Source organism: Microplitis mediator, chromosome 3 (genome assembly GCF_029852145.1).
Source record: "Microplitis mediator isolate UGA2020A chromosome 3, iyMicMedi2.1, whole genome shotgun sequence".
Taxonomy (NCBI): domain Eukaryota; kingdom Metazoa; phylum Arthropoda; class Insecta; order Hymenoptera; family Braconidae; genus Microplitis; species Microplitis mediator.
The window spans coordinates 242,213-269,799 of record NC_079971.1 but is presented as its reverse complement, the minus strand read 5'-3'; the positions used below and the strand labels follow the sequence as shown (position 1 = coordinate 269,799).

General features: G+C 31.8%; 5 protein-coding genes across 7 annotated transcripts; 4 read left to right on the top strand and 1 right to left on the bottom strand.

The window, feature by feature from the left end:
- The first annotated feature begins 141 nt into the window (after positions 1–141).
- LOC130665498 (ATP-binding cassette sub-family C member Sur-like) lies at positions 142–8,746 on the top strand. Of its 2 annotated transcripts, none has more exons than XM_057465920.1 (17): positions 142–957; positions 1,499–1,756; positions 1,826–1,928; positions 2,118–2,348; positions 2,416–2,766; positions 2,851–3,054; positions 3,123–3,260; positions 3,334–3,496; positions 3,582–3,760; positions 3,839–3,964; positions 4,024–6,128; positions 6,209–6,380; positions 6,469–6,706; positions 6,790–7,209; positions 7,276–7,472; positions 7,680–8,538; positions 8,632–8,746. In XM_057465920.1, the coding sequence occupies exons 1-16, from the start codon at positions 941–943 to the stop codon at positions 7,833–7,835; spliced, it is 5,058 nt and encodes a 1,685-aa protein (XP_057321903.1). In that variant the 5' UTR covers positions 142–940; the 3' UTR covers positions 7,836–8,538; positions 8,632–8,746. The 2 variants fall into 2 exon arrangements, with proteins under 2 accessions (XP_057321903.1, XP_057321902.1); XM_057465919.1 differs by having other exon boundaries at positions 142–1,096.
- A 230-nt stretch (positions 8,747–8,976) lies between these two features.
- Positions 8,977–13,397, top strand: LOC130665506 (cGMP-dependent protein kinase 1-like). Its single transcript, XM_057465933.1, is given in 9 exon segments — positions 8,977–9,256; positions 10,333–10,496; positions 10,575–10,855; positions 10,943–11,085; positions 11,168–11,804; positions 11,872–12,195; positions 12,284–12,622; positions 12,690–12,996; positions 13,056–13,397. Coding segments are annotated over 8 exon segments (2,244 nt in total). The 5' UTR covers positions 8,977–9,256; positions 10,333–10,379; the 3' UTR covers positions 13,152–13,397.
- Positions 13,398–13,619: 222 nt separating this feature from the next.
- Positions 13,620–17,493, top strand: LOC130665508 (cGMP-dependent protein kinase, isozyme 1-like). 2 transcript variants are annotated; one of them, XM_057465936.1, is made up of 10 exons: positions 13,620–13,831; positions 13,901–13,995; positions 14,057–14,337; positions 14,546–14,966; positions 15,046–15,366; positions 15,428–15,659; positions 15,735–15,841; positions 16,665–16,907; positions 16,993–17,059; positions 17,140–17,493. In XM_057465936.1, exons 1-10 carry the CDS (start codon positions 13,754–13,756, stop codon positions 17,236–17,238), a joined length of 1,944 nt encoding a protein of 647 aa, XP_057321919.1. In that variant the 5' UTR covers positions 13,620–13,753; the 3' UTR covers positions 17,239–17,493. The 2 variants fall into 2 exon arrangements, with proteins under 2 accessions (XP_057321919.1, XP_057321918.1); XM_057465935.1 differs by having other exon boundaries at positions 13,620–13,995.
- On the bottom strand, positions 17,361–21,852 carry LOC130665502 (transcription initiation factor TFIID subunit 2-like). The gene is made up of 7 exons (XM_057465926.1): positions 21,497–21,852; positions 21,357–21,411; positions 21,118–21,281; positions 20,836–21,052; positions 20,523–20,761; positions 17,829–20,445; positions 17,361–17,751 (listed from the first exon to the last, which is right to left on the bottom strand). The coding sequence occupies exons 1-7, from the start codon at positions 21,538–21,540 to the stop codon at positions 17,491–17,493; spliced, it is 3,597 nt and encodes a 1,198-aa protein (XP_057321909.1). The 5' UTR covers positions 21,541–21,852; the 3' UTR covers positions 17,361–17,490.
- A 630-nt stretch (positions 21,853–22,482) lies between these two features.
- On the top strand, positions 22,483–27,129 carry LOC130665504 (unconventional myosin ID). Its single transcript, XM_057465929.1, has 9 exons — positions 22,483–22,807; positions 23,519–23,625; positions 23,851–24,046; positions 24,120–24,339; positions 24,428–24,640; positions 24,713–25,288; positions 25,356–25,616; positions 25,693–26,873; positions 26,940–27,129. The coding sequence occupies exons 1-9, from the start codon at positions 22,719–22,721 to the stop codon at positions 27,127–27,129; spliced, it is 3,033 nt and encodes a 1,010-aa protein (XP_057321912.1). The 5' UTR covers positions 22,483–22,718.
- The last annotated feature ends 458 nt before the right edge of the window (positions 27,130–27,587 follow it).

Here is a 27,587-nt window from a genome sequence, read left to right as displayed (position 1 = left end):
AACATGTTAATTTTATTTTATTTTGATATTTTTTCTTTTTTAAAACACACACAGACACACAGGCACACACCGATGAGTCACGAGCGTCGTCGGCGAATATACCTTCGGCAGCAGCAACTCTAAAAACTCATCCTCTTCATCTTCATTCTCAGTATTGCGCGCGTAACCCACCATCGCGGATCGTCAGAGTCGCGTAATAATTATCATCATCAGACACGTGCTCTATTTAAATTTTAACTCATAAATTATTTCTTATCGCTAATTTTAAGACAAAAAATAAATAATTTAAAATAAAATAAATAGCAACTTAATTTATTATTTATTTAGGCCAAAAAATATATTTTTATAACGCAGTGTTCTCGATTTAATAATTAATAGGGGGAATCACCTCAACTCTTTTCGATGGGGTCTGCGAATTAATTTCATCAGTTCAGTGTCACTCGCTACACTTATATATATATTTAAATGTCTATCAAAATTTGCTATACAGAATTTAGTATGTATTTTTTTTTACATATAAAATTTAAATAAATAAATTACGAAAAGAATCAACAATCACAGTACAGTGCTGTCTAAATAAATAAAATAAATTTTTATCTATAGAATAATAATCTATTTTTACAACCGACATTAAGTTTGACTTGAGAGAATATACAATACATATATTACGTACACAATTAGATTTAGAGTAGAAGATTATTACCAAGCATGTTTACTGATACCTTAGAAAAATTTCTCAATGTAAAAACTAAGACTTTTTTTTTTTTTTTATCTTTATATCTTTGACAAATAATTATTATTTATGAAAATGAACGTTTGATATTTAAATGTAAAATTAATAAAATTAAAAGTTTTAAAAAGTGCGTGTGACAATGGGGTTGTGTGAAAAGACAGCATTTCTGCGGCTGCTGCCCACTTCCGGTTGGCACATGCTCTGGACATGGAATGCATCCAACGGTACGACAATACGTTTGACAAGTAGTGCATCATCTAGATACGATTGTATCGTTGAATTAGTTAATCTTGCAGTCATTATTATAACATTTTTGGCTGCAGTTTCATTAATCATCAAGTACAAATTAACCGATCAACGAGTGTAAGTCTAGATATTTAGTTCATATTATTATTTTATGATCTCTTCTTTTAAATTCTATACTCCACTCGTCACCTGGGAATTCCCGTATATTGACTCAGTAAATAAAAATTTGCATGCTCCCTTTCACCTGTCGATTTATTATTATCGTTATTATTATGATTACTTTATATCAAACAATCGAATGCTCAAATTTAAAATAATTTTAAGTCCTATAAAAAGATTTTTATTTTTGAGTTATTTTAAAATTTTTAAATTTAAGTGTCGGCATATGTAGAGTAATAAAAAAAAAAAAAACAAATAATGACTACATACTGTACTAATTTGAGGATTATAAAGCCGGCAAGCACGAGAGCACAACAACTGAGAGTAGCATTGTATGAAAATGAAATGATATTTCAACAGGTGCAGCGGCTTACTTCCTTGGCACAATCTACGCAGTGTTCTGAGCACACTTTTGATTCTTGTACTTGTTCTGGAGTTCTCAGAAGCCATTATCGATCAAGCACCACTCAGTCAGGGTATTTCACTGGTGACTCTTGTCTCTTGCTGGATTTTACATCGTCAAACAGAGATAAGGGATGGCCTTGGTCTTGCTGTTACTGGAGGAATTTTTATAACCATCGCCGTTGCAAGACTTTGGAGGCTGCTCCATTTAATCAGGTATAAATATATACATATATTTTTTTTTTCATTATTTAACTTGTTAATTCTCAAGTATTTTAATTTTAGCAACGGCTTGACTATCAACCATGTTCGTATGATCAGTACTATTGGTACAAGTTCACTGTGTGGACTATTAGCTTGCGTTGATTCTTGGTCTCTTTATCTCATCGTAAGTCATTGGTAAAAATATAATCCAACTAAAATAATCCCTACAAAGCTTAGCTTGTATGTGTTGGCTGAATTGCCTAATAAACCCACAAAAAAAAAAAAATCTTTCATAATTTTTTTTTTTCCTTCTTGTACCGTAATAAAATAAAGATTTATTGTATTTAGTAATTTAAATATTGTACTGATGTAGGTTAAAAAAAGTAAACATTATGATGTGCGAGGACCCAGAAGTACTCATCGGGTGTCTTACAAACACTCTTACGCAGTTCTTCTGAGTAAATTGACATTTCACTGGATCGTTGATCTTCTCTCACGTGGCTACCGTGCGCCTCTTGATCTCAACGATCTTGGAGATTTACCCGAACAAGAGACAACGGTAATTCAGTTTGATAAATTTCGAGGAATTTACGAAACCCAAAAGGTAAAAGAAATATTTTTAAAAATAATAAACTTTTAAAGAAATGTTTAAATAAATTTTTTTTAAAAAGAACGAAAGAGCTAAAGCGTCACTATGGAAATGCTACTGGAGACGTGTGTGGGTTTCTTTTTGCATTGGCGGACTTCTCAAGTTATTTGGCGACGCGTCTACTTTGGTTGGTCCTGTGGCGATCTCAAAAATAATTGACTACGTCGAGATTATTCAAAATTCAACTAAAAAAAATTCATTGCCCACTTACACCTACACAGGGGGTAACTACATTACAATGGAACAGTTAATGGGCAATGGTTATTTTTTGGGTCTTGTTATATTTATAGCAGCTATTTTACAAAGCACATTGAGCCAAGCGTCGACGCATTTCGTTAATGTCGAAGGCATTCGCTTGCGAACAGCTCTTCAGGTATTTTATTATAAATAAATAATAAACATATTGTATATTTTAAAATAATAATTTATATAGCTTGTTAAAAAAATATATATGTAGGCTTTAATTTATCATAAATCACTGCGATTATATTCCTGGGGTTTTTTGGAAGAAGAAATTGGAAAGACGAGTGATAATGATAAAGATAATAATCTGCGTAGCGGTGCAGACATCGGAAATCTGACGAATTTAATGGCCGAAGATGCTTACAATGTTATGAGTTTTTTTTGGATTGGCCATTACATCTGGGCGATTCCGTTAAAAGTAATAAACCAACAGCACATAAATATTTTAAAAACAACATAATTATTATACATATTTATTTATTTTAGATTGGGGTCATTATTTTTTTACTCTACGTAAAATTAGGGATTAGCGCTATTATTGGCGCTGTTTGTTGTATATTAATTGTAACACCTATGCAATTATTACTTGGAAAGAAAATGTCGGAAAATTTAAAATCAATTGCTGTAAATTTATTTTTTAATAATCTTTTAGACTACTAATTTATTCGATTAATTACATGAAAAATGTATAATTCAGGAAAAAAGTGACGCAAGATTGAAACTGTTGAATGAAGTACTTCAAGGTATAAGACTGGTCAAACTGCGTGCGTGGGAAGTGGTTTTTGAGAAAAAAATATCAACAAGTCGTGATGAAGAATTGAGTCTACTTGACAAGGACTCGATATACTGGGGATTTATAAGTACTTGGCATTAATTTACTATTTAAAAATAATAAAAAAATTACATTCATTAAATAATTATTTATTTATTTATTTATTTATTTAGCATTTCTAACTCATGCTTCGTCAGTGTTGATGACTTTGTTTACATTTGGTGTATACTTTTGGCTCGAAGAGACTCATTTGGATGCTGGAAACGTATTTGCAAGTTTAGCTCTCTTCTCACAACTCACCGTTCCACTATTCATCTTTCCCGTTATCGTTCCGATTATTTTAAATGCCATAGTAAATATTCAAAACATCTATACAACCACAACAGCTAACAATAATTTACCCGCAACTCATTAAATATGTATTTTTAAGATCTCGACAAAGCGGCTTGAGGACTTTTTGTCACTACCAGAAGTTACCGATGTTGTACCAAACACTCGAGAAAATTATCAAATGGAAAATAATGATCAACGTACGTCTACAATTACTGTCAGTAGTGTAAGTTGATTGACAAATAAAAAAAAAATTCATTTACATAATTAAGAAATAATTTATAGGATGAAGAAAAAAATTTACAGAGTATTGCGACATTTGGGACATTAGGAAATATAACTGAAGATGATGAAGATCGTCAAGGTTGTCAAGCTTTTCAAGTACTAGGTACATACGAAGCCAGTTCATCTGACACAGTATTTGAAAAAGATCCCGAGCCTTCAATGAAACCGGCAGTACTTTATATCAAAGGAATATTTTCTTTAGGAACTGAAGACACTCATCTTCAAGTTGACGATTTAATAATTCCACGTGAAAAATTAACTTTAATTGTTGGTAAAACTGGTAGTGGAAAGACATCATTGATTTCGGCAATGTTGGGTGAAATTCCTCAGCTACGTGGTCAAGTTTCCTGGTTTAGAGACACCAATTTGGCTTATGTACCTCAACGTCCGTGGCTTTTAAATACCAGTTTACGTGAAAATATAGTTTTTGGATCTATGTACAGTCGCACACGTTACCGAAATGTTTTAAAAGCATGTGCACTCCAGCCAGATGTTGAGATTCTTCCGGGAAAAGATATGACACGAATCGGCGAGAAGGGAATTAATTTAAGTGGTGGACAAAAACAGAGAATCGCAATTGCTCGGGCAATTTATAGTGATGCAGATACGGTAATTCTAGATGATCCACTGTCGGCGTTGGATCAACAAGTAGGTCAGCATATTTTTGATCAAGCCATTCAAAAACTTCTTTTACGAAAAGGCCGAACAGTTATTATGGTGACACATCGATTAGAATTATTACGCGCTGCTCATCATATTATTTCAATGGAAAATTGTCAAGTTCGTTCAATGGGTACAATGTCTAGTATCGAATTGACTGATCCTTTATTGGTTCAAGAGTGGCGTGAAGCTGCACGTAGACGTCTGGATATTGTCACAGTACCCAAGACTGCTAAAGATAGATGGTCACTTGTCAGACTAGTTTCTCGAATTGCTGGGATTTCAGTAAAACACCGACACGCAAGCGATGGCTCATGGATCACCGACCAAGACGCCCACGTGTCTCCGCCTGCTTTTGTACCTCTCAGACTGCGTAAATCAATGATGTTGGGGTCCAGATATCTTGCTCATGACCTGACAGATTTACCGGTTGCTGACGAGTGGGGAGTTGTGCGTAAACGCACCAGAAAACATAGAATGGCAAGTCGTGCAACCAGTCTTCAGCCTACCAAACATCCTCCTCCTGTTTTAAGACAAAGTTCTACTCCTACTATGCTCGAAACTCATCATATTATTCCACGGAAACGTCATTATACAGTCGACAGTGGGCAGAATAGCGTTTTAAGAAATTTTTTTTCTGGAAGAATTTTAAGCGTTGATGAAACCAATAAAGAACGTAAATGTCTGAGACGATTAATGTCAACATCTTCCAGTAAAACTAATCCTGAATGGGAAAATCAAACTGTCAAACGATTACTGTCTACTGAGTCAGGAATCAGCGAGAATTTTGAAGAAGATCAAAAATGCACAAGTTGTCAAGAATTACAGACTGCAGAAATTCAAGAAGATGGAGGATTAGTGACTAGAAAAGTTTGGATGGATTATTTAAAAGCTGGAGGTATCACTCCAGGTCTAACTTATTTAGCAGCAGCACTGGGTTGTCAAGCTATTCGAGTTTACACTGATCTCTGGTTAAGCGAGTGGACAACTCTCGGAAAAAATGCAATAAATAACCAGACACTGATGACGACTCATCAGCAAACTGTTTTTTATTTTCGCATGTACATAATTTTATCAGTAAGTTCAATTATTTTAGCGGGATTAAATAGCGCAGCTGGACAATGGGCAGGGACACGTGCTCGGGAAAAATTACACCGGAAAGCTATTGCGAGTATTCTTCGTGCTCCGATGATTTTTTTTGAACAAACACCAATCGGGAGAATTCTTAATCGTTTTAGCGCAGATGTTGGTGTTATTGATAAGAAATTATCAACATCATTCCAACGGCTAACGTCGTTTGCGTTGCTGTGTGGATCTGCAATAATTGTAAACATTGCAATATCGCCGTGGTTTTTATTGGCCGCAGTACCAACCTGTCTAGCTTATTTTTTTTTACAAAGATTTTATCGCATCAGTGCTCGTGAACTCCAACGACTTGAGGGCAGGTAGATATTTAAATAAATTATTAGTAATAATAATAATAATAAACATAAAACAGTTGGAGTTAATTTTTATAATTTTGTAGTACTCGCGGACCAGTCGCTGCACATTTTTCAGAAACATTAAATGGTTTACCGGTTTTAAGAGCTTCTAAGCAGCAAGATCGGTTTATGGATGATATGATTGAGTACTTGGACGCAAATACAAATGCTTTTTTAATTTTAAACACCAGCAGTCGATGGCTGGGTATTGCTTTGGTATTTTAAAAAAATTTTATTTAAATAACATAATTTTTAAACTTTCTTTTTCTTTTTTTATTAAAATGTTGATTTATATTTATTTAAGGATTATTTAGGCGCCGTCGTAGTTATTGCGTCAATATTTGCAGCTTTACTGTCAGCAGAATTGTATCCTGAACGCGTAACACCGGCATTAGTTGGCCTAGCAATAAATTACACGTTTTTGGTACCTATATATCTAAATTGGGTTGTTAAATTTATTTCTGAAATTGAAATGTACATGGGTAGTGTATCAAGAATAAGTACATATATTAAAACAAATCGTGAAAATTATCGTGAGAATGGTAATTATTAATTTTTTCATCTAATTAATTAATTAATAAAATAAAATAAATCATATAATTAAAAGATTGATTAATTTGGATAGGATATGAAGCAGAAGAAAGTTGGCCAGAAAAAGGTGAAATAATATTTGAAAATGTATCGCTACGTTATCATCCAGACTGTGAGGCGGTAGTAAAAAATTTAAATTTACGTATTCCCGCGGGACAAAAATTGGGAATTTGCGGTAGAACTGCAAGTGGAAAATCTTCAACGGTAATGGCACTTTTTCAATTATTACAAGTATCGCAAGGACGAATTATTATTGATGGAATAGATATAAAGAGAGTGTCATTAGCAAGTCTGAGATCAAGGTTATCAGCTATTCCGCAAGATGTTATTATGTTCAGTGGAACAGTTAGAGAAAATTTAGATCCTCTTTCTGAGCACGATGACGAGCAATTGTGGATTGCATTGGAACTCGCACAAATGAAAGATGTTATTGCTTCTCATCCTGAAGGTCTCGGTAAGTATTTAAATTAAGTAATTTTATTTATACAAATTATAATTTTTATTTTTATTTAAAATCAAGATCTCGAAGTACGCGAAGGAGGTGAAAATTTTTCATCAGGACAATTACAATTATTGAGTATGGCACGAGCAACTTTACGTGATTCAGCGATAGTGGTACTTGATGAAGCGACAAGTGCTCTCGACTCGTCAACAGAAAAAAATTTATTACAAGCTGTCTCTAAAACGTTTAAGGACAAGACTGTCATCACGATTGCGGTTAGTATGACAATAACTGCCGCGTAATCATTATAAGTCTCTACATATCATATATATTTGCATATTTTTTTAATTTAAATAATAAGATAACGAGATAATACATCACTGTACTACGGAAGATAATATTTGTCCTTGCGTATTTTTAGAATAAATTTTATTTTTAATACAACAACAACAATAATAATAAGTAATTAAATATTTTTACAGCACAGAGTAACTTCTTTACTGTATTGTGATAGAGTTGTCGTATTTAATGAAGGAAAAATAGTCGAAGAAGGAACACCCAAAGAATTATTCAATCGGTCTACGGGATTTTTTGCAGAAATGTTAAAGGCTTCGGAATTGACGGAGCCAAATGACTGAATATATTTATAATGTTTTTTTTTCTTCATAAATGTTGTAGATTAGAATTTTTTTAAAAAATAAATTGTAAATATATTTATAGCAACTTAATTGATTTATATTTTTTTAGTAATAATTTTAAGATAATTTACGTATTTTATTTTTTATTTAAGTATCGTAAATATTATCGGTGGTTACTGTCTCACCGCCAGAGTTATTGCGAAAAATAACAACAACAATAACGATGCGTAATATATTAATGTCAGTTATGTGTATGGATTATATTTATAACATGAATAGGTAAATGAGTATAATAAGTGTCTTTGTAATGTTTGAAGACAAACATATAAATACAAATACAAATAACAAAAAAAAAAGGTGAGAAACGATAATAATTGACAAAAGCAAGTGTGGAAACGCTATCGCGAACTCGTGCACTCGCGATGTGTGACCACGCGATGATCGTAATTTTTACGTTAGTACATCGCGAACCGGTGAACCGATAACACCTTTCTATGAGTGTACTCACTCACTTACTCCTCCACTCTGCATACATGTCATCAGTTTGACGTTTAATATCTTTATCAACTAAAATGACAATAATTTAAACCGAGTGACTTAATAAATATCTGAATTTACTTTATTAACTTTCTAAACGTCTAAATAAATTTATCAATGATAAAATAATAATTTGAGTTATATAAGACAAATGTATTATTCAAAAGTAAGTAATTTATTTAATAAACAATTTAATTAATTATTATTTTAAGTATGTAATAAATAATTTTTTTTTTTTAAATATAAAATGTATCGTTAGATCAAATGAGAAGGAAAATAAAATTTTAAATTAATTTAAACAGGTGTTTTTAGTATACACAATACACAAGTACGGAGTCAAAAATTTACTATGAGTAAAAAAAATAGACTCAGGTGTAAGTTTATTTTTGAAACGCATTGAACGCGGAATTGCTTTTAAAATATTCTTTTGTATATTTAATACCAATAACTGTAATTATAAAGGAATTTATAACTTCCTGTGACATTTTTGCAATCTGCGCAGTATTACATACATGCATTATTGAAATAAGCTGACAGAAATGAAAAAGAAAAAAAAAAGTAAAACAAATTAGGGGAGTTGGTTAATTGTTGAAATAAAGTGAGATAAAAGCCGCGCATCCAGTGACACTGGTTCACAGTTGTGTTGCTTATCACAATATAAAATACCACGATAAGATTCAAGAGTTTCTTTTGTCGAAACAGCGTCAGTATAATCAGACTCACCGTCCTCCATTAGTCTAGTCGTTTAAATAAAAACATTTGCACTAATTAAATCCACAGTGTTCTTTATCATAATAATAATAATAAAAACTATAAACCACAATCATAATAATCACCGCACGTAAGGTAACAAGAGTCTGGAAAAGTGGAAACTGTTATCAAGAGTGAGTCAACATGATTTCAATCATCACCTTGGCTTCATTTATTTTATCAATAAATTTATTATCTAAACAGAACCTTGTTTTTCCAACAATTAACTCCATGTCTAAAAGTTTAAATTTTTAAATTCATTTTAAATTTACTTTAAAAACCTTGAACTCATAGTGCCGTTTAAAAAATATTTTTGTCTCGATCTATCTAATCGATCTGCGGAAACGACTAGATGATTATCACTATGATAACAATGGCATTCCAGGCTCGATAACAGCCAATAGTTCATTAATTTCTCGTTTTTTTTTTTAATAATTAACAGCAATTTATGTAAAGAAATATCATTTTTATCTTATAGACTGGTTAATTTTTTTTTCTTTAAGCAAGACAATAAATTATGCTGCTGTTAATTACTTCCAAGTACCTGCATCCTCTCTGTTATTATCAGCCGCTTTTTTTTCTAAAGTTTGAAAAAAAAAAATCATCATTATTGTTATTATTATTGCTAGCAATAATATAACAACAGTAGCCCATTTAATGGTATTTGAACTCTTGTCTGGCCACGCGACTGATCAAATATCCTTATCACCAATCTTGATATCAAACTAGCGTAGTAAAATAGCCAAAGTATCTGTTAATATTTTAACATATATTTAATTCATTATCAAACGTCGAAAAAATAATCTCAAGTATCAAAATATATCAATAATATTTTAATTTAATAAAAATAATAATAATTATTTATTATTCTTTTTGGTTTAAGTTTACATGAAAAGATGAGTCATTGCATCACGCGTTTTTATTACGGCAATTAAGAGTTCTCGCCAAGGGTTAACTATTGTTTGATTTTCGCGGTGAGATAAAGAACGACAAGACATTATGATTGTAGTTATAAAAATACGTTTGAGCATTAAAGACTTATCCACTTGTTTTAATTTTTTTTTTTTTTTTTTCTTTTCAATTCTAAACTAGCATTAAAAATAATTATTAACTTCCTTGAAACTCATGGAAAATTAATATTTTTTTAAACATATAACTGCCAGTGAGGTAACTAAAAATAAAAGAAAAAAAATGTTTGGTGTAATTTCAGAAGCGCGAAGAATTAGTTGTAATAATGTTACGGAATCGGAAGACAAGATGAGGTTTTCGTGTTTTCCTAGAGCTACTATCCTGGGACAAAGAGGTAGTATTAATTTTACTACTGTCCCAGGACACGATGAAACATCTAGTATTACTGGTATCAGTATAATAAGTGTAAGTATATTATTTTAATTATTTTTAAAATTAAAATACTGTCAATCCGAATGACGTTTTTTTTATTTTACATTATAGAATAATGGAGACGCCCGAGAACCTATACCCATGAGTTATAAACGCGCTGCAGATCTAGATAGTACCGAAATAATAAGTCATTATACAAATACAACAATTTCAAATGGTTCAGTTCATCCAAACAATGAATCTAGAGGATTCGAACAAGTTAATCTAGTACGTTCAGAAACCGAGGAATCAAATTTATCATCGCAAAATGTTAAAATTCCACGTGGTGGTGTAATTGGCCGGACTCCGACTCCACCGTCAGCACCAACGCCTGTTTACGAAAAAGATGCAAGGTCAAATTTATATTTTTGTTAAATTATGTGTCATAAATCATTAATGATAACGTATTTATTCTTATTTGTTTATTTTTTACGATGCAGGTCAAGAAAACAAATAAAACGAGCGATACTTGAAAATGAATTCTTGGGTAATCTAGAAGAGGCTCAAGTCGAAGCCCTAGTATCTGCGATGTATCCGAAAAATATTTCATCAAATACACTTGTTATTCATGAAGGTGATATAGGTATGTATATAAATATATATATATATATTTTTTTTAAAATAATTATTGTACATTTAATATCTATATATTTTTATTTTTCAAGGTTCGCATCTTTACGTTTCGGCTGACGGAGAGTTTGACATTTACGAGGGCAGTAAATTTCAAAGCAGTTTTGGACCTGGAGTTGCTTTTGGTGAACTTGCACTGTTATACAATACTAAACGACTTCGATCTATCAGTGGTAATTTAAATAGATGTTTGTAATTTATTAATAATAATTCATTTTGATTGTTTTTTTTTTTTTTTTTATTTTTAGCAAAAAAAGGGGGAAAAGTATGGGTTCTAGACAGATCGGTATTTTTAACAGTGATGATGAGAAGTGCTCAAGATCGTTTAGAAGGCAATATAAGATTTTTACGCAAAGTATCTGTGTTACAAAAACTACCAGAACCAAAGGAACACGTTTTTGCAAAGATATCTGATTTAATACGGGTCGAATTCTTTCCCGCGGGCGCAAAGATCGTTAAACAAGGCGAGAAAGGTGATAAATTTTTTATAATAAGCGGTGGTAACGTAAGGATAACTAAAGACACCGAATATGGGGGCGAAGAAGAGTTAGTTGTGTTGGGAAAAGGACAGTATTTTGGCGAAAAAGCGTTGTACGATAAAGAAGACAGTCGTAGACAAGCAAATGCTATTGCTTTGGCACCTGGAGTCGAATGTTTAACTCTAGATGGAACGTCAGTACTTTTTTTTCTTTTTCTTTTTATTTTTTCTAATTAAAGAAAACGATAAATTTGTTTTTAGGTCATTTTTAAATTATCTCGGTGGTTTGGATGAAATACGTAACAAAGACTGGTTAGAAGAGTATGAAAAACAAAAACGTTCATTAACGCCAAAGCTATGGACTAACGAGTACTCTGAGGTGACGCTTTATGATTTAGAAAGCCGAGGAACTCTCGGAGTCGGTGGATTCGGTCGCGTTGAGCTTGTCACTCTTAGAGCGGATCAAAATAAAAGTTTTGCGCTTAAAAAACTAAAAAAAAAAACAATGGTTGATCAACAACAGCAAGAACATGTACTTAATGAAAAGTGTATCATGCAAGCGTGTGATTCCCCGTTTATCTGCAAGTAGGTCTTATCTTAATTTTTATATGCGTTATCAATTACATGTAATAATTGTATTAATAAAAAAAATTAATTAAAACTTACTTATTAGACTATTCCAAACATACAAGGATTCAAAATACGTATACTTCCTGATGGAGGTTTGTCTGGGAGGCGATGTATGGACTACATTGCAACGACGACGTTACTTTGATGATTCAACGGCACAATTTATGGTTGGATGTGTTGTTGAGGCACTTGATCATCTTCACTCTCTCAATATTGTTTACCGTGATCTGAAACCTGAAAATTTGATGCTTGATAGTCGAGGATATCTCAAACTTGTTGACTTTGGTTTTAGTAAAAAAATAGGCCCTGATAAGACTTGGACATTTGCTGGTACTCCTGAGTACGTTGCACCCGAAATAATACTCAACAAGGGCCATGATAGGTTCGTAAATTTCATTTAAATAATAATTATTTAACCGATAATTAATTTAAATTGACATTTGCTGCAGAGCTGTAGACTATTGGGCACTAGGTATATTGACACACGAATTATTGGTTGGTAAACCTCCATTTCGTGGATCCGATCACATGACAACGTATAATAAAATTTTAAAAGGGATTGAAGTAGTTGGAATACCAGGAATAGTTAATAAAAATGCAAATCATTTGATTAAAAAATTATTGAGACTGAGTCCTTCAGAGCGACTTGGTTATCTGAGAAATGGAATCCAAGATATTCGTGATCATAAGTGGTTTGCTAATTTTAATTGGGAAGCATTACAAAGACTTGCTCTACCTGCACCTATTGTACCCACTGTACGTATATTTTTTATTTATTTTATTTAATTATCTATAAATTATATTTATTTTTTCAGATTCAAAGTCAAATAGATACTAGGAATTTTGAAAGATATCCACCAGATCGCGAAATTCCACCTGATGAATTTTCTGGTTGGGATATGGAATTTTAATATTAAAAGATGATTTTATTATCAAGTCTATTGATGCAGGCAACGATAATTATATGTGGTCATTGTAAATTATATATCTATATTATTATATGTAATTAAACTTAACAAGTAAATTTGAGATAAGTCTTATTTTTTGTACACAGCTAGGTTGTAAAATATGGATAAGATATTTAACATTTCATGTAAACGTTTACGTATTTAATAACATTTACCCAACAATTAGCATGATAATAAAAAAAATTAGGCTTAAGTTGATTTTGTTGTTAGAAAAAAATAAATTAATTAATTAATAAAATAAAAAATATAAATATTATTGAGAGTTAAAAATTTATTAGTTGATATTTAATAATCAGAGCACTAATCTAAGTGATATAAAAATTAGAGTCCCTTATTTGATTGTCGATATCCGTAACCTTGTGTTGTGTTATAACATATACGTTATCAGATAACGATGAATTGTACAGAAAATTCTACACTATTAGATAGATTGTCAGTCGATATGTAACACTTATGACTATTCTATTATCTCGTTGATTTAATTTTAATTTTTATTACTTCTAATTAAATATTTAGTGTATTTAATGTTATGAGTGAAACTAATAATGAAGTTTTTGTGTTGTCGATCGTCACTGTGTCAATCCAAGTGGAATTTTGATCTTACGAAAAAAAAGGCTAATAAAGTAGATAATAACAATAATAATAATAATAATAATAATAATAATTATGATTATAATAATGATGAGCAACAGGTATACAGACGATTGTCTAATGTCCGTAAGGACGATATTTTTGGAGAACACGCGAGAATTTCAAAAACACCGACTGCTTATGAAAAAACTACAGAGTAATTATTTTAAAATAATTATTTTAATTTTTAAAAATTTAATAAATATTATTTCAAATAGAACAAAGTCAAAATTGCGCGATGCAATAAAGAGTAACGATTTCTTGAGTAATCTCAATGATACTCAAACAGACGCATTGATAAGCGCAATGTATCCCCAGGATATTCCACCAAAAACTCGTTTAATTAATGAAGGTGATGTAGGATATCATCTTTATGTATCAGAGGAGGGGATTTTTGATATTTATAAAGGAGAAAAATATCAAGGATCATTTGGTCCTGGCGTTGTCTTTGGAGAACTTGCGTTACTCTATAATGCTAAACGATTTGCTTCTATAGATGGTAATCATATAATTAATTAATTACCTAATTAAATGTACTTACAATGTTGTTGATGTGATTGTGATAGTTTACCACTAAATTGCTATATCATAAAGGTTAGGGACATTTTGAAATCCTCTCTTGTGATTGGTGGCCATTTTTTTCCCTCCCTAAACACTTTGAATTTAAAAAATAAATTATTTGTTGATCAATTTGAATTTTTTTTCAGTAAAAGAAAGCGGAAAAGTTTGGGTATTGGATAGAAAATCATATCAAACAGCGATAAAAAATGATATTGAAAGGATAGCAGAAGATAATATTGAAATGTTACGTAAAATATCATTTCTTCGAGATCTTTCGAGTCATGTATTGAGAAAAATATCTGATTTGATGTACGTAAGATTTTTTCCTGCCGAAACTTGTATTGTAGATGAAGGAGAGACTGGCGATAAATTTTTTATTGTAAATTGTGGACACGTTAAGGTTACGAAATTTATGGAAGGTCAAGAAATAACAATTACTGTATTAGATAAAGGTGAATATTTTGGAGAAAACTCACTTTATGCAAATAAAAATAACGTAAGAAAAGCTAGTGTCGCTAGTTTTGTTGCTGGTGCACCTGGAGTTGAATGTCTGATTATTGATAGAAAGTAATTTTATTTTATCACACTTTAAATCGATTGACAAGTCAAGTATTGAGTTATTAGTAATAAATAATTTTGGTTTTAGGACTTTTTTAAATTATCTTGGAGATTTGGAGTCGATTAAAAAAAGAGATTGGACTGCAGAGTACGAGGAACGTAAAAAATCCCTGCATATTAAATGGAAAACTGAATATCCAGATTTAAAATTGTCAGATTTAAATATTCAAAGTGTTATTGGTAAAGGAAGTTTTGGCAGAGTGTTATTAGTTACAAGTAAATCAATTCCAAATATGAGTTTTGCGTTAAAAAAAATTTCTAAAAGTCTTATATGCAAATTCAACTATCAAAAATATATTTTAAATGAAAAGTTTGTTATGCAAGCGTCTACTTCACCATTCATTTGCAAGTAAGTACAATTAAATTAAATAAAATTAAAAATTTTTTATAATACTGATTCTGTTATACAGATTGTATAAGACATTTAAAGATCCCAAGTACGTTTATTTACTAATGGAAGCATGTTTGGGTGGTGATCTCCGAACGATTATCTACAGAAATGAAAAATTTAACAATTCAGCGGCTAAATTTATAACAGGATGTATCGTCGAAGCTTTAGATCATTTACATTCGCTTGATATTATTTGTAGGGATTTAAAACCAGACAATATTTTACTAGACAGTCATGGATATGCCAAATTGGTTCGTTGATTATATTTTTTTGGTCACGGTTTTGCTGAGTTTATCCTTAATGTTGATGATAATTCAATTTTTTAGACTGATTTTGGTACGAGCAAGAGAATAGGTCCTTACAAAACGTGGTCTTTCGTTGGTACTTCTGAATACATGGCTCCAGAACTAATTTTAAAAGAAGGACACGATAGGTTTATAGTTTATTTAGTCGAAATATTTGTAGGGGAGGGTGGAGCAGAGCGGCCCCCCTAAGCCAATTATTATTTTTTGTGGCTTTCAACCATAAGATCACTTTACTTTTGTCCTATTTCGAACAAATTTATGGACATTTTGCCAAAATTCTGAAAAAAAAATTTTTTTTTTCGTGGGGCAGAGCGGCCCCCCTCCAAAAAGTGATAAAAAAATTTTTTTTTTCGTTTTTTTTTTTTTAAATTGTTTTTATCATTAAGAATGTATTTCTTTCTCTTGACAACTATTTTTGGTTTTATATTACTCGAAAAAAATTTTTTAAAGTGTAATAAATCGTTCACTCGCGATTACCTTAATTAATAATTGTTATTTAATAAAAAAAAAAAATCAATTCTATAGTTTTACTTTATTTCAAAAATTTATCAACTAAAAAAAAAAATTTTATTTTTATAAATTTTTAGTGACCAAATTTGCCTCTTACATCGAGAAACGGCCGAAAAATATGAAAAAAAAATTTTTTTGGAACTTTCGGCTGGTCCATTTTGCCCCAGGTGTTATGCGTAGGGCTAGAAATGTGGAATTATACTAATTTTTTTTTAATTTGATGATAAAAATATGAAAAAATCACTTTTTCGAAATTTTGGGCTTGTCCATTTTGCCCCAAATGTCATGCGTAGGGATAAAAATGCGCAAACATATTGAATTTATAGTAATTAGTCGAAAAAAAAAAAAATTTTTTTTTGATCAAAATTTCAGGGGGGCCGCTCTGCCCCACCCTCCCCTATATTGATTGATAAAAATTTATTTATTTAAATAAAACTTCAGGGCTGTAGACTTTTGGGCATTAGGAATTGTAATATATGAGTTATTAACAAGAAAACTACCGTTTGAAGATAATGATAAATTACGTCTCTACAATAAAATTATTAAAGGCGGTATCAATGATGTTAGATTCCCGGAGTATATGAAACCGAATGCCGTGGATATTATTCGTAAACTATTGGCTGATAAATCCGTTGAACGACTGGGATATTTACGGAACGGTATCATGGATATACGGAATCATAAGTGAGTTGATATGTTGATAGAATGAAATGATATATTTAATAATAATAAAAGATTTTACATGTAAATTTTTTAATTTATTATTAAGATGGTTTAAACTGTTTGACTGGAAGTCATTGAGGAATAGAACGATGCGCTCGCCACTTGAACCAAAGGTTAGTAGTTTAAATCGATAGTATAATTTTTAGAAATTAGTATATTACGAAAGTTGGTAATTAATTAAAAATTATTACAGCTCAAAAGCCACTTAGATGTTAAAAATTTCGAAAAATTTCCGGCAGAACGTGAAAACATTGCTAACATTGATTTTTCTGGATGGGATGCTGATTTTTGAATACCTACTAAAAATGGAAGCTTTTTTAAATTGACATTTATAAGATTTAAAATTTTAATGAATCAGGGAGGATGCCGTATATGTTTTTATTATGAAAAGTAGCCCATTAAAATCTCTAAGTTAAACATATATGTATAAATTTATTATCCTTATTCATTTATAAAAAATATATTTACAATGTAATTATAAGTAAACCTAAAAAAATACTTGTGATAATAAGTTACCAGACTTAATAAAAAAATAATGAAATTTTTATGGATACAGAAACTCATTATTATTCGTCGGTTCAGGACTTGGACTAGAGCTATTAGATGACAGCGTTTCTTCTCTAAGTTTGAAATTTGTTGCCTCTTTGTCTTTATCCTTGGTGTCCTTTTCTTTGTCCTTGTCTTTACCTCTGTCCTCTTTCTTCTTGTCCTTATCTTTCTTTTCTTTGTCTTTTCCGTGTTTGTGGTCATGTTTATGCTTGTGCTTGTGTTTATGTTTCTTCTTATCTTTCTTCTTTTTTTTCATCTGTAAAATATCAACAATAAAATAATGAAACATGTAATTACTAAATTAGATAAAAAAATAATAAAATATAAAATTACCTTGTTGGAATCGCCTTTGGGTTTATGATCATCAGACTCTTTTTTAAACATTCCTGGCTCAAAACCGACAGGTCCAGCTGGCGCGGTACCCGTAAGACCTGGTAGTGACGCTGAATTATCACTATAATATTCGGACTTAACTTTATTGTCTTCAGATGTTTCAGATGTTTTAGCACGTTTAGGTTCTTGACCGCCAGTTATTCCTTGGATAGATTCTCTTATAGGTGAATGTTTCCTTTTTATTGGAGTATTTGCATTCGGCAGCTCCAGATCAATTATATCTTGAGCTGGCTTAGTAACTGGTGGGATGATGGATTCAGATTCTGCGGGTGGCCCGACTTTTTTGGGTTTTAAAATACCCGCAAGTTCAGGAATGGGAAGACAAAGCGGTCGTTTAGAACGATACAATGTATAATATAAATCAACGAAATCACATCTTAATTTAGAATCATGTGACAACATTCCATTGATGAGATTCCAAATTCTGTCAACTAGTTCTGGACGATCTAGACGATGTTTAATAGATCTGTCAAATGGCGGAGTTTCAACCATTAGTCTGACAAGTCTGTGACGTACTCCTGGATGTGGATCCATTTCTGCCATGTCCAAAAGAAATTCTAAATCCTCCCATTTACCATCAACTCTTGTAAAGTCTACCAGAGCCTCAAGAGCAGCGATTCTTACGTCAATAAATTGACCATAAGAAGCGTATGCTTTGAATAAAAGGGGATTACTCGGCAAATGCCCATATTTTTGTAGTATCCTTATTACCCTGAGGCACGCAACGGTAACGGTATACTTATAACAGGGCAATAATTTTTCAAGATTTAAGTGCCTTGTAACTTCTTCTAGAATAGCTTTAGTGTCAACAGATAGTGACTCTGAATTAATAGATGTTCCTTGTTGAACACTGATAACCGGAGTAACCGTTGCTCCAAGAGCTTCAATCAATGCAGCACGATAATAATTATCCGAGTATCGATTTTTGCTGTTGTCATTGTATTTGAATAAATCCATGAGAAAAGTAAGTACTTCTGGCGGACAAATTCCATGATTATTGCGAAGACCAGCCATAGCAACTGGCATTGTTTTTTGTAGAAAGTAATGTTGAAAGTTAGTGAAATTATTTTGTTTAACTATTCTTCGGCAAGAAGCTGATCCATAGAGTTTTCGAAACATTGTAAGCATAGCTGGAGGTCCAGCCCAGTTACCAACCATTGCATTTGCGACTTTTGTAAGACAATGAGCAGCACGTAAACGTATTTTGTAATAACAATGTTCATTTTCAATAGTATGAGTAAGAGCTTGACGTGTAGCAAGTGTTGCATGATTTTGTAATGCTTCAATAGCTTCTACTTGAGCTGTGACATCTCGCTCATGTCTCAATTGATACTGCCATTGATAATCAGGCTGTTCAATGTGAACAGCTCGCATCAGAGTAATATCTGGATCTAAACGAATCCATAGTACAGGTGAGTCATCCATGGCTGATAAATCCATGTCAACTTCTTCTCCAGTACAAAGTGGAATTTTTTTCTTTTTATTACGACGACTTTTACTGTGACAAGTAATATCTGCTTTAGCTACAGTTCCTTCAATTTGCAATGTGTGCTTGAAAGGGCCATCAAGCTCTTGAATATTAACTAAAAGTGGGCCCACATACTTTCTAATACCTCGCTGATGGGTTGCATCTTGACGAATTTCTAATTCTACAGTATTACGTTTCCGATTAAACACGAAACTCAAACTAAATTTGGCATGACCACCAGTTCTTACCCACTGATCAATAAATACTGCCATATCTTTACCAGTAACTGTAAAAATAGCTTTTGTAAAAACATTTGTGCTAATTAACATCTGTGGCCAAAGACCAGATTCTATTTTTTGTTGAGCTCCATTTGCTGCCAATGACAATTGTTTATTAAACACTTGCAAAAGTAATTCTTGACCAATACGATTTTCTAACATCCGTATAACAAGATGAGCTTTTTTACGCAACACCTCGATATATTTTGGCGACATTGTATGTAAATTACGTATAGGAAAATAAAATCCAGGGTCTGGAACACGTGGAGTTGGAGCTGGTGTATTATTAGATATTGGAAGTGGTGTCGGTGGCTGAGAAGGATCCAAAATAATTCCCCCAAATTCTTCTTCATATTTAACAACTTCTTGCAATTCCGAATGAATCCAATCACGATATTCATTATTACCAAAACATTTTTTCGCATATAATCCAGTCAAATATGTAGAAATACCTTTGGGTAGCCAAATATCAGACCAATTTTGCATTGAAATGAAACAGCCAAAAAATTGTTCAGCGATTGCTTGAGCCATTGCTTTTTTAGTTACGTAAACTTGATCAATTATTGCCGTCGAATGTAATAAATTTGTATTTAAAATACTCATTGTTGCATATGCATTTATATCTTCATCAATTTCATCAACAAATACTTGTTTATAACACGAGTATGGATATCTATTGGACAATGTTTCTTCATAAAACTCAAATGCTTCATGCATATACTTTGCCGATACTTTAAGCGACGGGAGAAGATGCGGCAGACAAAAATGAGTCACTTCATGCATATTTGGATCAACATAAATTTCAAACGGCCTGAAAAATAATAATAATTAAATAACTAAACAATAAATATCATATAAAACTTTTTTATCAATTAAATTTTTATTTACCCAACAGCTAGAGCGATATTTGGAGCACAAGCTGGAGTGTTCAAGACATAATGAAATGTCTTTCTTCTCATATCAGGCGTATAAACAATTTCAACTAAATCACCGCATGAAACTGCAGTCATTGAATCATCGACAGTGAATTCCAATTTCCAAGTACACGGTTCAGCAAAACTATCCACGCACGGGAACCAAAGCCTTGACGAATTTTCATAGCTGTACGTATACATATGGGCACCTCTCTGGTATAATCATTATCATAATCAATAATACATTCTTATAAATAAATAAATAAACAAATAAAATTTATAATTACTTCAGCTAATGTTCCTTCACAATCAGGTAAAACGAAATGAACACCACCCTCTGGTTGTTCAAGTGAAAATTCAATTCCTATTCTCAAATTACGACCTTCAGCAATTAAGTGAGCTGCTTCAGGTGGAATTTGGATAACAAGCTCGCCATTATTGTTGTCTGGATCAACTTTCTGTGCTGCTGCCAAGTGCATGTTTGAAAAAAATTCCAGCGACCTTCTATTTATAAAAATCAACATTAGATTTTTATATATTTAATTATTATCATAATAATGATAACTTACTGCTTGCCATCGCCTTGACAAATATCCAAAAACGGATCAAAGTATTGGAATGGAGCTTCTATTGTATCGTTTAAAGATACACGATAAATTCTACATTGCCGGGCATTTAGTTTAATAAGTCTTAAACTATCTCTCAATGGAACTATCGTTAGTTCGACAAAACCCTAAAGATAAAAAAATAAATATAGTAAATTGACAATAACAATAAATATTATTTAATTAATTATAATAACACTTACAATAATACTTTTTCGTTGGAAACTTATTCCGGTTAAACTGAGTATTTGATGGGCTGTAAAATTATTAAAATATTTATGTCAAAATAACCACTCATTTTTAAAATAATTATTTATTCTAAAAATACTAATAAGATACTTATAATTTAAAGGGCCGACAATTGTCAGCAGTGCGTTCCTTCTTCATGATTTCATTTATTAATTACTAAATATATCACAAAATTTATGTACTGATTACCAAAAATTTATAGGTTATTGTAGTGTTTTTAGGGAAAGAGATTGGGTTTTATTAATTGATAGCACACTGATTATTTTACAAATATATATTGATATTTATTCAAGTCCAATTATTATGCGTGTTCGCATCTTAGCAGTTGTCTGACGAATGAATCGTTGACCATACTTAGCAATTAGCATACCACTGTGGCGGTCTAATGAGCTCGGTCACGCCTCTGCTGACCACCAATGGAAACAAAGCTACCTCAACGCCACCATCGGACCAAGGAAAAACTGGGAAAAACTGACAGCAACGCCTCAAGTGTTCTTATTAATTACTAATAAACCAACTACTTTTTAGCACCTACACCTATGATACTGAAGTTAGCAGACGTCTAATAATTTTTGGATTTTGTTTTAGACGATAAACCATAAAAAAAAAATATTTGAAAAAATTGCACCTGTAGTTTTTTAAATTTTCTACATGTGCATATTTTTATATTATTTTTTTGCAGTTGATTTATTGAAAAACGAAAATTCAAAAATTTTTAAATGTCTGCCTACTTCAGGATCATCCTACACCTAGTATATTTGTTACTATTTTATAATAAACAAATTTATATCGTTATCAACCACAAGGTCATTTATTTATATACTATATTTATATATATTGTGGAAGGGAGACAGAAGCAAGAGGCACTTTCACTTCCTTTTATTTCAACTTCCGCAATTGGTAAGTTCTTGATTGTCGGCACCTGGTACAAAACCTCAATTATTAAAGTTCCCTAGATTGTTGACAACATTCTCACTGTTATCTTTATGTTGATTATTATTTTGGCTCGTGTGTGTGTGAGTAAAGCCTGTTTATGTGTGAGTTAATGTCAGTTACTGGTACTTGTATACATAAATAGTCAGGTGGGATTGTCGTGGACAGTTCCAACTGATTCCTATTCGAATACAACCACCACCCGTTGTTGTCGGTCTTGTTGCTTTTCGCGGCTTGTTCTCCAAATGTCTGCCGACAATAATATTTTAAATAATTAAAATTAAATATTTAACTCGTTAATTTAACATTCCAGTAAATACTTACAATTAATTAATAAAACCTAATTATATAAAAGTGTATAAGTAAAAAATAATAAAATAATAATGGCTCAAGAAGAATCAGTAGGAATCGGTGATTTTGTTCTCCTGGACGAAATAACTGTCTCCAAAGTAGTTGATAACCTTCGCATCAGGTTCGACATCTTATTTATATTTTACATATCCAATTACTCTTACCAAAGCTTATAATCAATTCAAATTTAATTAACGTACCACGCTTCCATCATCATCATCATCATCATCATAATTATTATTATCATTAAATTTATTATTTTTTTATTTTTGTATCCCCTAGGGTGTGGCCAATAAATAAAATTTATTTTACCAGCCAATTCAAATGTTTTGTATTTTTAAGAATAATAAATTTATAAATTTTCTTTTTTTCAAGACCTTGATGCTTTGGTATATTTATTTATTTTTGACCTACTGACAACACTTTTAATGACTCATGACTCGTCATCTTCAAGTATATGCATCTCCAGACCTTTTACACTTGAAATATATTAGTCATGATGTCTTGGTCTGCATATTAATAATATCAATAATTATTATTGTTATTAGATTACTAATGATATGTTGATTAAAATCATATGGAGTTATCCTGAAAGCACAAGCCATAACGTATTTCTATTACCGCTATAATTCTTCAGGCCACAGCCTATCTGTGACTCACTTTTTTCACTTATTTGTTTCCTTACATATATCTATATATATATATATATTGTTAAGAGATATGTTATCTTTTGAGTTTAAAATACTAGACTATTGAGATAACCAAGTGACAATAACTTTTTTATAACGACTTGGTTTTTATTTATTTAAACTATTTAATATTTATTTTTTAGATTCAATGGAGGTAAATATTATACATACATTGGAGAAGTTTGCGTAAGCGTTAATCCATACAGAAGCTCCAATATTTATGGAGGGGATCAAATAAATAAATATAAAAGTAATTAACATTATATTGGGTGGCAAGAAATCAAAATAGACGATTTCGGACGAAAATTATGTTGATCCCTGAAGTCTCATTTTATTTCGGGCCACTATATTTTCTATAATTACCTGCATTGACTGCAGAATCTTAAATTGACTCTGCATTAAAGCTCCTTTTCAATGCAGGTGATATAAATATAATTATTCATTATTATGATTATTAATTTTTTTTTTTAAATAGATAGAGAATTATTTGAAAATCCGCCTCATATATTTGCAATTGCTGATGCCGTGCATCGCGAAATGAAACAGCAGGGTCGCGATACGTGTATTGTCATAAGTGGAGAGTCTGGGTCTGGTAAAACGGAAGCGAGTAAAATAATAATGAAATATATCGCTGCTATAACTAATTTATCTGGTCAACATGAAATCGAAAGGTATTTTTTAAAATTAAATAGACAGTAGGTAAGTTTATTTCAAGTAATTTATTTATTTTTCCTTTTTTTACAGAGTTAAAAATATTTTAATTCAATCAAATTCAATTCTCGAAGCATTTGGCAATGCGACGACTAACAGAAATGACAATTCATCGCGGTTTGGTAAATATATGGACATAAATTTTGACTTCAAAGGCGATCCGTTGGGCGGACACGTAACAAATTATCTGTTGGAAAAATCACGGGTCGTTTATCAGCAGAAAGGTGAACGCAACTTTCATTGTTTTTACCAGGTACCACAGCCAAATAATCTCTCGTTATCATAAATATTGATAAGTTATATGTTATATCTATATCTAGTAATTAAATAATTTATTTCAGTTACTAAATGGATGCAGTGAAAATGAATTAAATAAATTAGGTTTAATTGCTGATGCTGGTAGATATTATTACACTAGCCATGGTAAAGATAGCAAAACAAATGTCAGCGATAGAAGTGAATACAAAGCTGTGATTTCAGCAATGAATACTCTAGGATTTAATTTAAGTGAAATAGAAACAATCTGGAGTATTATTGCTGGTATTTTACATCTTGTAAGTTGTAAATCAACTTGTACTTATTAATTATATTTATTATTTATTATTCATATATATATTTTAAAATAGGGAAATATAACATTTACACTAGAGGATGATAAATTAGTAATCGGTAATAAAGGAGCGTTAAATGAATCTGCTAAACGATTATCCATAAGCCCGAATGATTTAAATACGGCCTTGTCTCAGCGAGTTATTGCAGCTGGAGGTGAAGTAATGCAGAAGAATCACACCCTCGTAGAAGCTGAGTACGGACGAGATGCGCTTGCTAAAGCTATTTATGAACGTCTATTTTCATGGATCGTGTCGCGGATAAACGGATCCATAAACGTTGACGATAAAAATTCATACAAAAGTTACAAGGGAACTCTTATCGGTGTCCTAGATATTTATGGATTTGAAATATTTAACACCAACAGCTTCGAGCAGTTTTGCATTAATTATTGCAATGAAAAATTGCAACAGTTGTTCATTGAGCTTGTACTAAAACGCGAGCAAGAAGAGTACCAGCGGGAAGGCATCACGTGGCAGGCGGTCGAGTACTTTAATAATCAGATTATTTGCGAGCTTGTTGAGCAATCGCACAAAGGGATGATTGCCATCATGGATGAAGCTTGTCTGAATGTCGGAAAAGTTACTGATGAGGTTAGTTAGTTATTTTTATTATCTTTATTTTTATTTAATTATTTATTTTGTTATTTTTCTATTAAAGTTGTTACTCGAAGCGATGGATAAACGACTAGCTAATCACAAGCACTTTACATCACGGCAATTAAATCCGATGGATAAAGAACTACAGCATAAAACCCAATTTAGAATAAAACATTACGCTGGTGATGTTGTTTACAATGTTCACGGTTTCTTGGATAAAAATAAAGACACTTTGTTCCAGGATTTTAAAAGACTACTCTATAATAGCGGCAATAAGATAGTGAGTTCCATGTGGCCGGAAGGAGCTGAAAATATTGCGAAAGTAAGTTATTACTTTTTTTTTTTTTTATAAGGAAATTAATAATTATAATAAATAAATAAATAAATAAACTCGACAGACAACAAAAAGACCATTGACTGCTGGTACATTATTCAAAAATTCAATAGTATCTCTTGTAAAAAATCTAACCAGCAAGGAACCTTTTTATGTACGATGTATAAAACCCAATGAAGTTAAATCCCCGGTGGTGTTTGACGAGGAGAGAGTTGAACATCAAGTAAGATATCTAGGATTACTAGAAAACATTTTGGTCCGCAGAGCGGGATTTGTTTACCGTCAGCGTTACGACAGGTTTTTGAAACGATACAAAATGATATCTCAATACACGTGGCCGAACTTCCGCGGTGGTAATGACAAAGATGCGGTGCGTACTCTGATGGAAGAGAAAGGTTTCGCACATGATGTTAAGTATGGGCACACTAAAATATTTATTCGTTCGCCTCGAACGCTGTTTGCGTTAGAGAAAGCCCGCAGTGATTTGATACCTGGTATCGTTGTTCTCTTGCAAAAGCAATGGCGTGGTTATCTCTGTCGTATGAAATACAAAAAAATGAAAGCTGTACTTGTGATTGCCAAACACTATCGACGTTACAAACAACGTTCGTATATTTGTGAGCTACAAAAAACATTTAAAACAGCCAAGACAATGCGTAATTATGGTAAATTGTTACCGTGGCCTCATGAAAATTATGCAATAAGACCAGTTATTCCTGCTCTGAAGATGATGTACGCACGTTGGCGTGCTTGGATGATCCTACGAGTAATCCCACGTGAAGATTGGCCGCAATTACGGCTAAAAATGGCTGCTGGTGCTGCACTCAGACCAAAAAGACAGTACTGGGGTCAGGAGAGACGATGGGAAGGAAATTATCTTGCTAAACCTGATGAAAATTCACAGTACAATGTCTTTAATTCGTCCATTAATAATTTAAAAAATACTGATCACTTTAAGACTGTTTTATTCAGTGCCTTTATCAGAAAAACAAACAAATTTGACAAACAAGCCGATCGTGTTCTCGTTGTCACTGAACACTCTATATACAAATTAGAGAGTTCAAAGTTCAAGTCGATGAAAAAAGGAATTCCTATTGCTGAAATAACAGGTCTCAGTGTCTCGCCAGGAAGAGACCAACTCATTACCATCCATTCCAATAAGGGCAATGACTTTATTTTCGCCATCACCGCTAAAGAAAATCGTGTTGGAGAACTTGTTGGTGTTTTGTGCACCAGATACTATCAGTAAGTTTATTAATTAGTTGATTACATTGTTTGCAACAGGTGTTTTGATAATTATTAATTGTTTAGATTGAGAGGTAACGATCTGCAAGTGACTGTCGACGCAAGATTCAAATGTATGGTGGGTAATAAAAGTAAAATGTTACGTATTGAAGTGAGACCAGAAACGGCGACACCAAGTTTTATAAAAGAAGGCGATCAGATTGTTTACGCAGTCCCTCCATCAGTGGATATCATCGACAATGGTATCAATCGATAAGATTAAAGACTTAAGTATGTATTTGATAACGTTTTTAAATATTAAATAATATAAGCTTGTTGCTATGATGATATATATTTGTACAAAAAAAATAATTATGTTAAGTAAAGTATTTGATATATATATATATATTTATATATTTTTTCTATTATTAGTTTTTTGTAATTATAAACAAAAAATTATGTACTTAAATAACTTTGTCTTTGATAATATTTTCTGACAAAAAGTTATTGTTATAATATTTACGTACTGTAAATAGTTACATTTAACGCTGGCCGACAATATTAATTCTATATCTTTTGTATTTAAATAATAAAATGCTTCCGAACGTGCCTGTCGATACATTAAATAAATATAAAAAACAATTATTTTTGTGCCATTTAATGTCTTCGGCTTGGAAAACAAACCGTCGGTAGCCGAACAGATACGGAAATATCCGAAGTATTACGATTTTTATT

Bases quoted from the DNA above. Each gene is read 5' to 3' on its own strand.
- LOC130665498 (XM_057465919.1), top strand. From the start codon at position 873: ATGGGGTTGTGTGAAAAGACAGCATTTCTGCGGCTGCTGCCCACTTCC. The intron at 1,097-1,498 runs GTAAGTCTAGAT...ATATTTCAACAG, and splicing joins AAATTAACCGATCAACGAGT to GTGCAGCGGCTTACTTCCTT. The intron at 3,965-4,023 runs GTAAGTTGATTG...AATAATTTATAG, and splicing joins CTACAATTACTGTCAGTAGT to GATGAAGAAAAAAATTTACA.
- LOC130665508 (XM_057465935.1), top strand. From the start codon at position 13,754: ATGAAGTTTTTGTGTTGTCGATCGTCACTGTGTCAATCCAAGTGGAAT. The intron at 15,660-15,734 runs GTTCGTTGATTA...TCAATTTTTTAG, and splicing joins GTCATGGATATGCCAAATTG to ACTGATTTTGGTACGAGCAA. The intron at 15,842-16,664 runs GTTTATAGTTTA...ATAAAACTTCAG, and splicing joins TTAAAAGAAGGACACGATAG to GGCTGTAGACTTTTGGGCAT.
- LOC130665502 (XM_057465926.1), bottom strand. From the start codon at position 21,540: ATGAAGAAGGAACGCACTGCTGACAATTGTCGGCCCTTTAAATT. The intron at 21,412-21,496 runs ATAAGTATCTTA...TAATAATTTTAC, and splicing joins AATTGTCGGCCCTTTAAATT to AGCCCATCAAATACTCAGTT. The intron at 21,053-21,117 runs GTAAGTTATCAT...TTTTATAAATAG, and splicing joins TGTCAAGGCGATGGCAAGCA to AAGGTCGCTGGAATTTTTTT.
- LOC130665504 (XM_057465929.1), top strand. From the start codon at position 22,719: ATGGCTCAAGAAGAATCAGTAGGAATCGGTGATTTTGTTCTCCTGGAC. The intron at 24,047-24,119 runs GTATTTTTTAAA...CTTTTTTTACAG, and splicing joins GGTCAACATGAAATCGAAAG to AGTTAAAAATATTTTAATTC. The intron at 24,340-24,427 runs GTACCACAGCCA...AATTTATTTCAG, and splicing joins ACTTTCATTGTTTTTACCAG to TTACTAAATGGATGCAGTGA.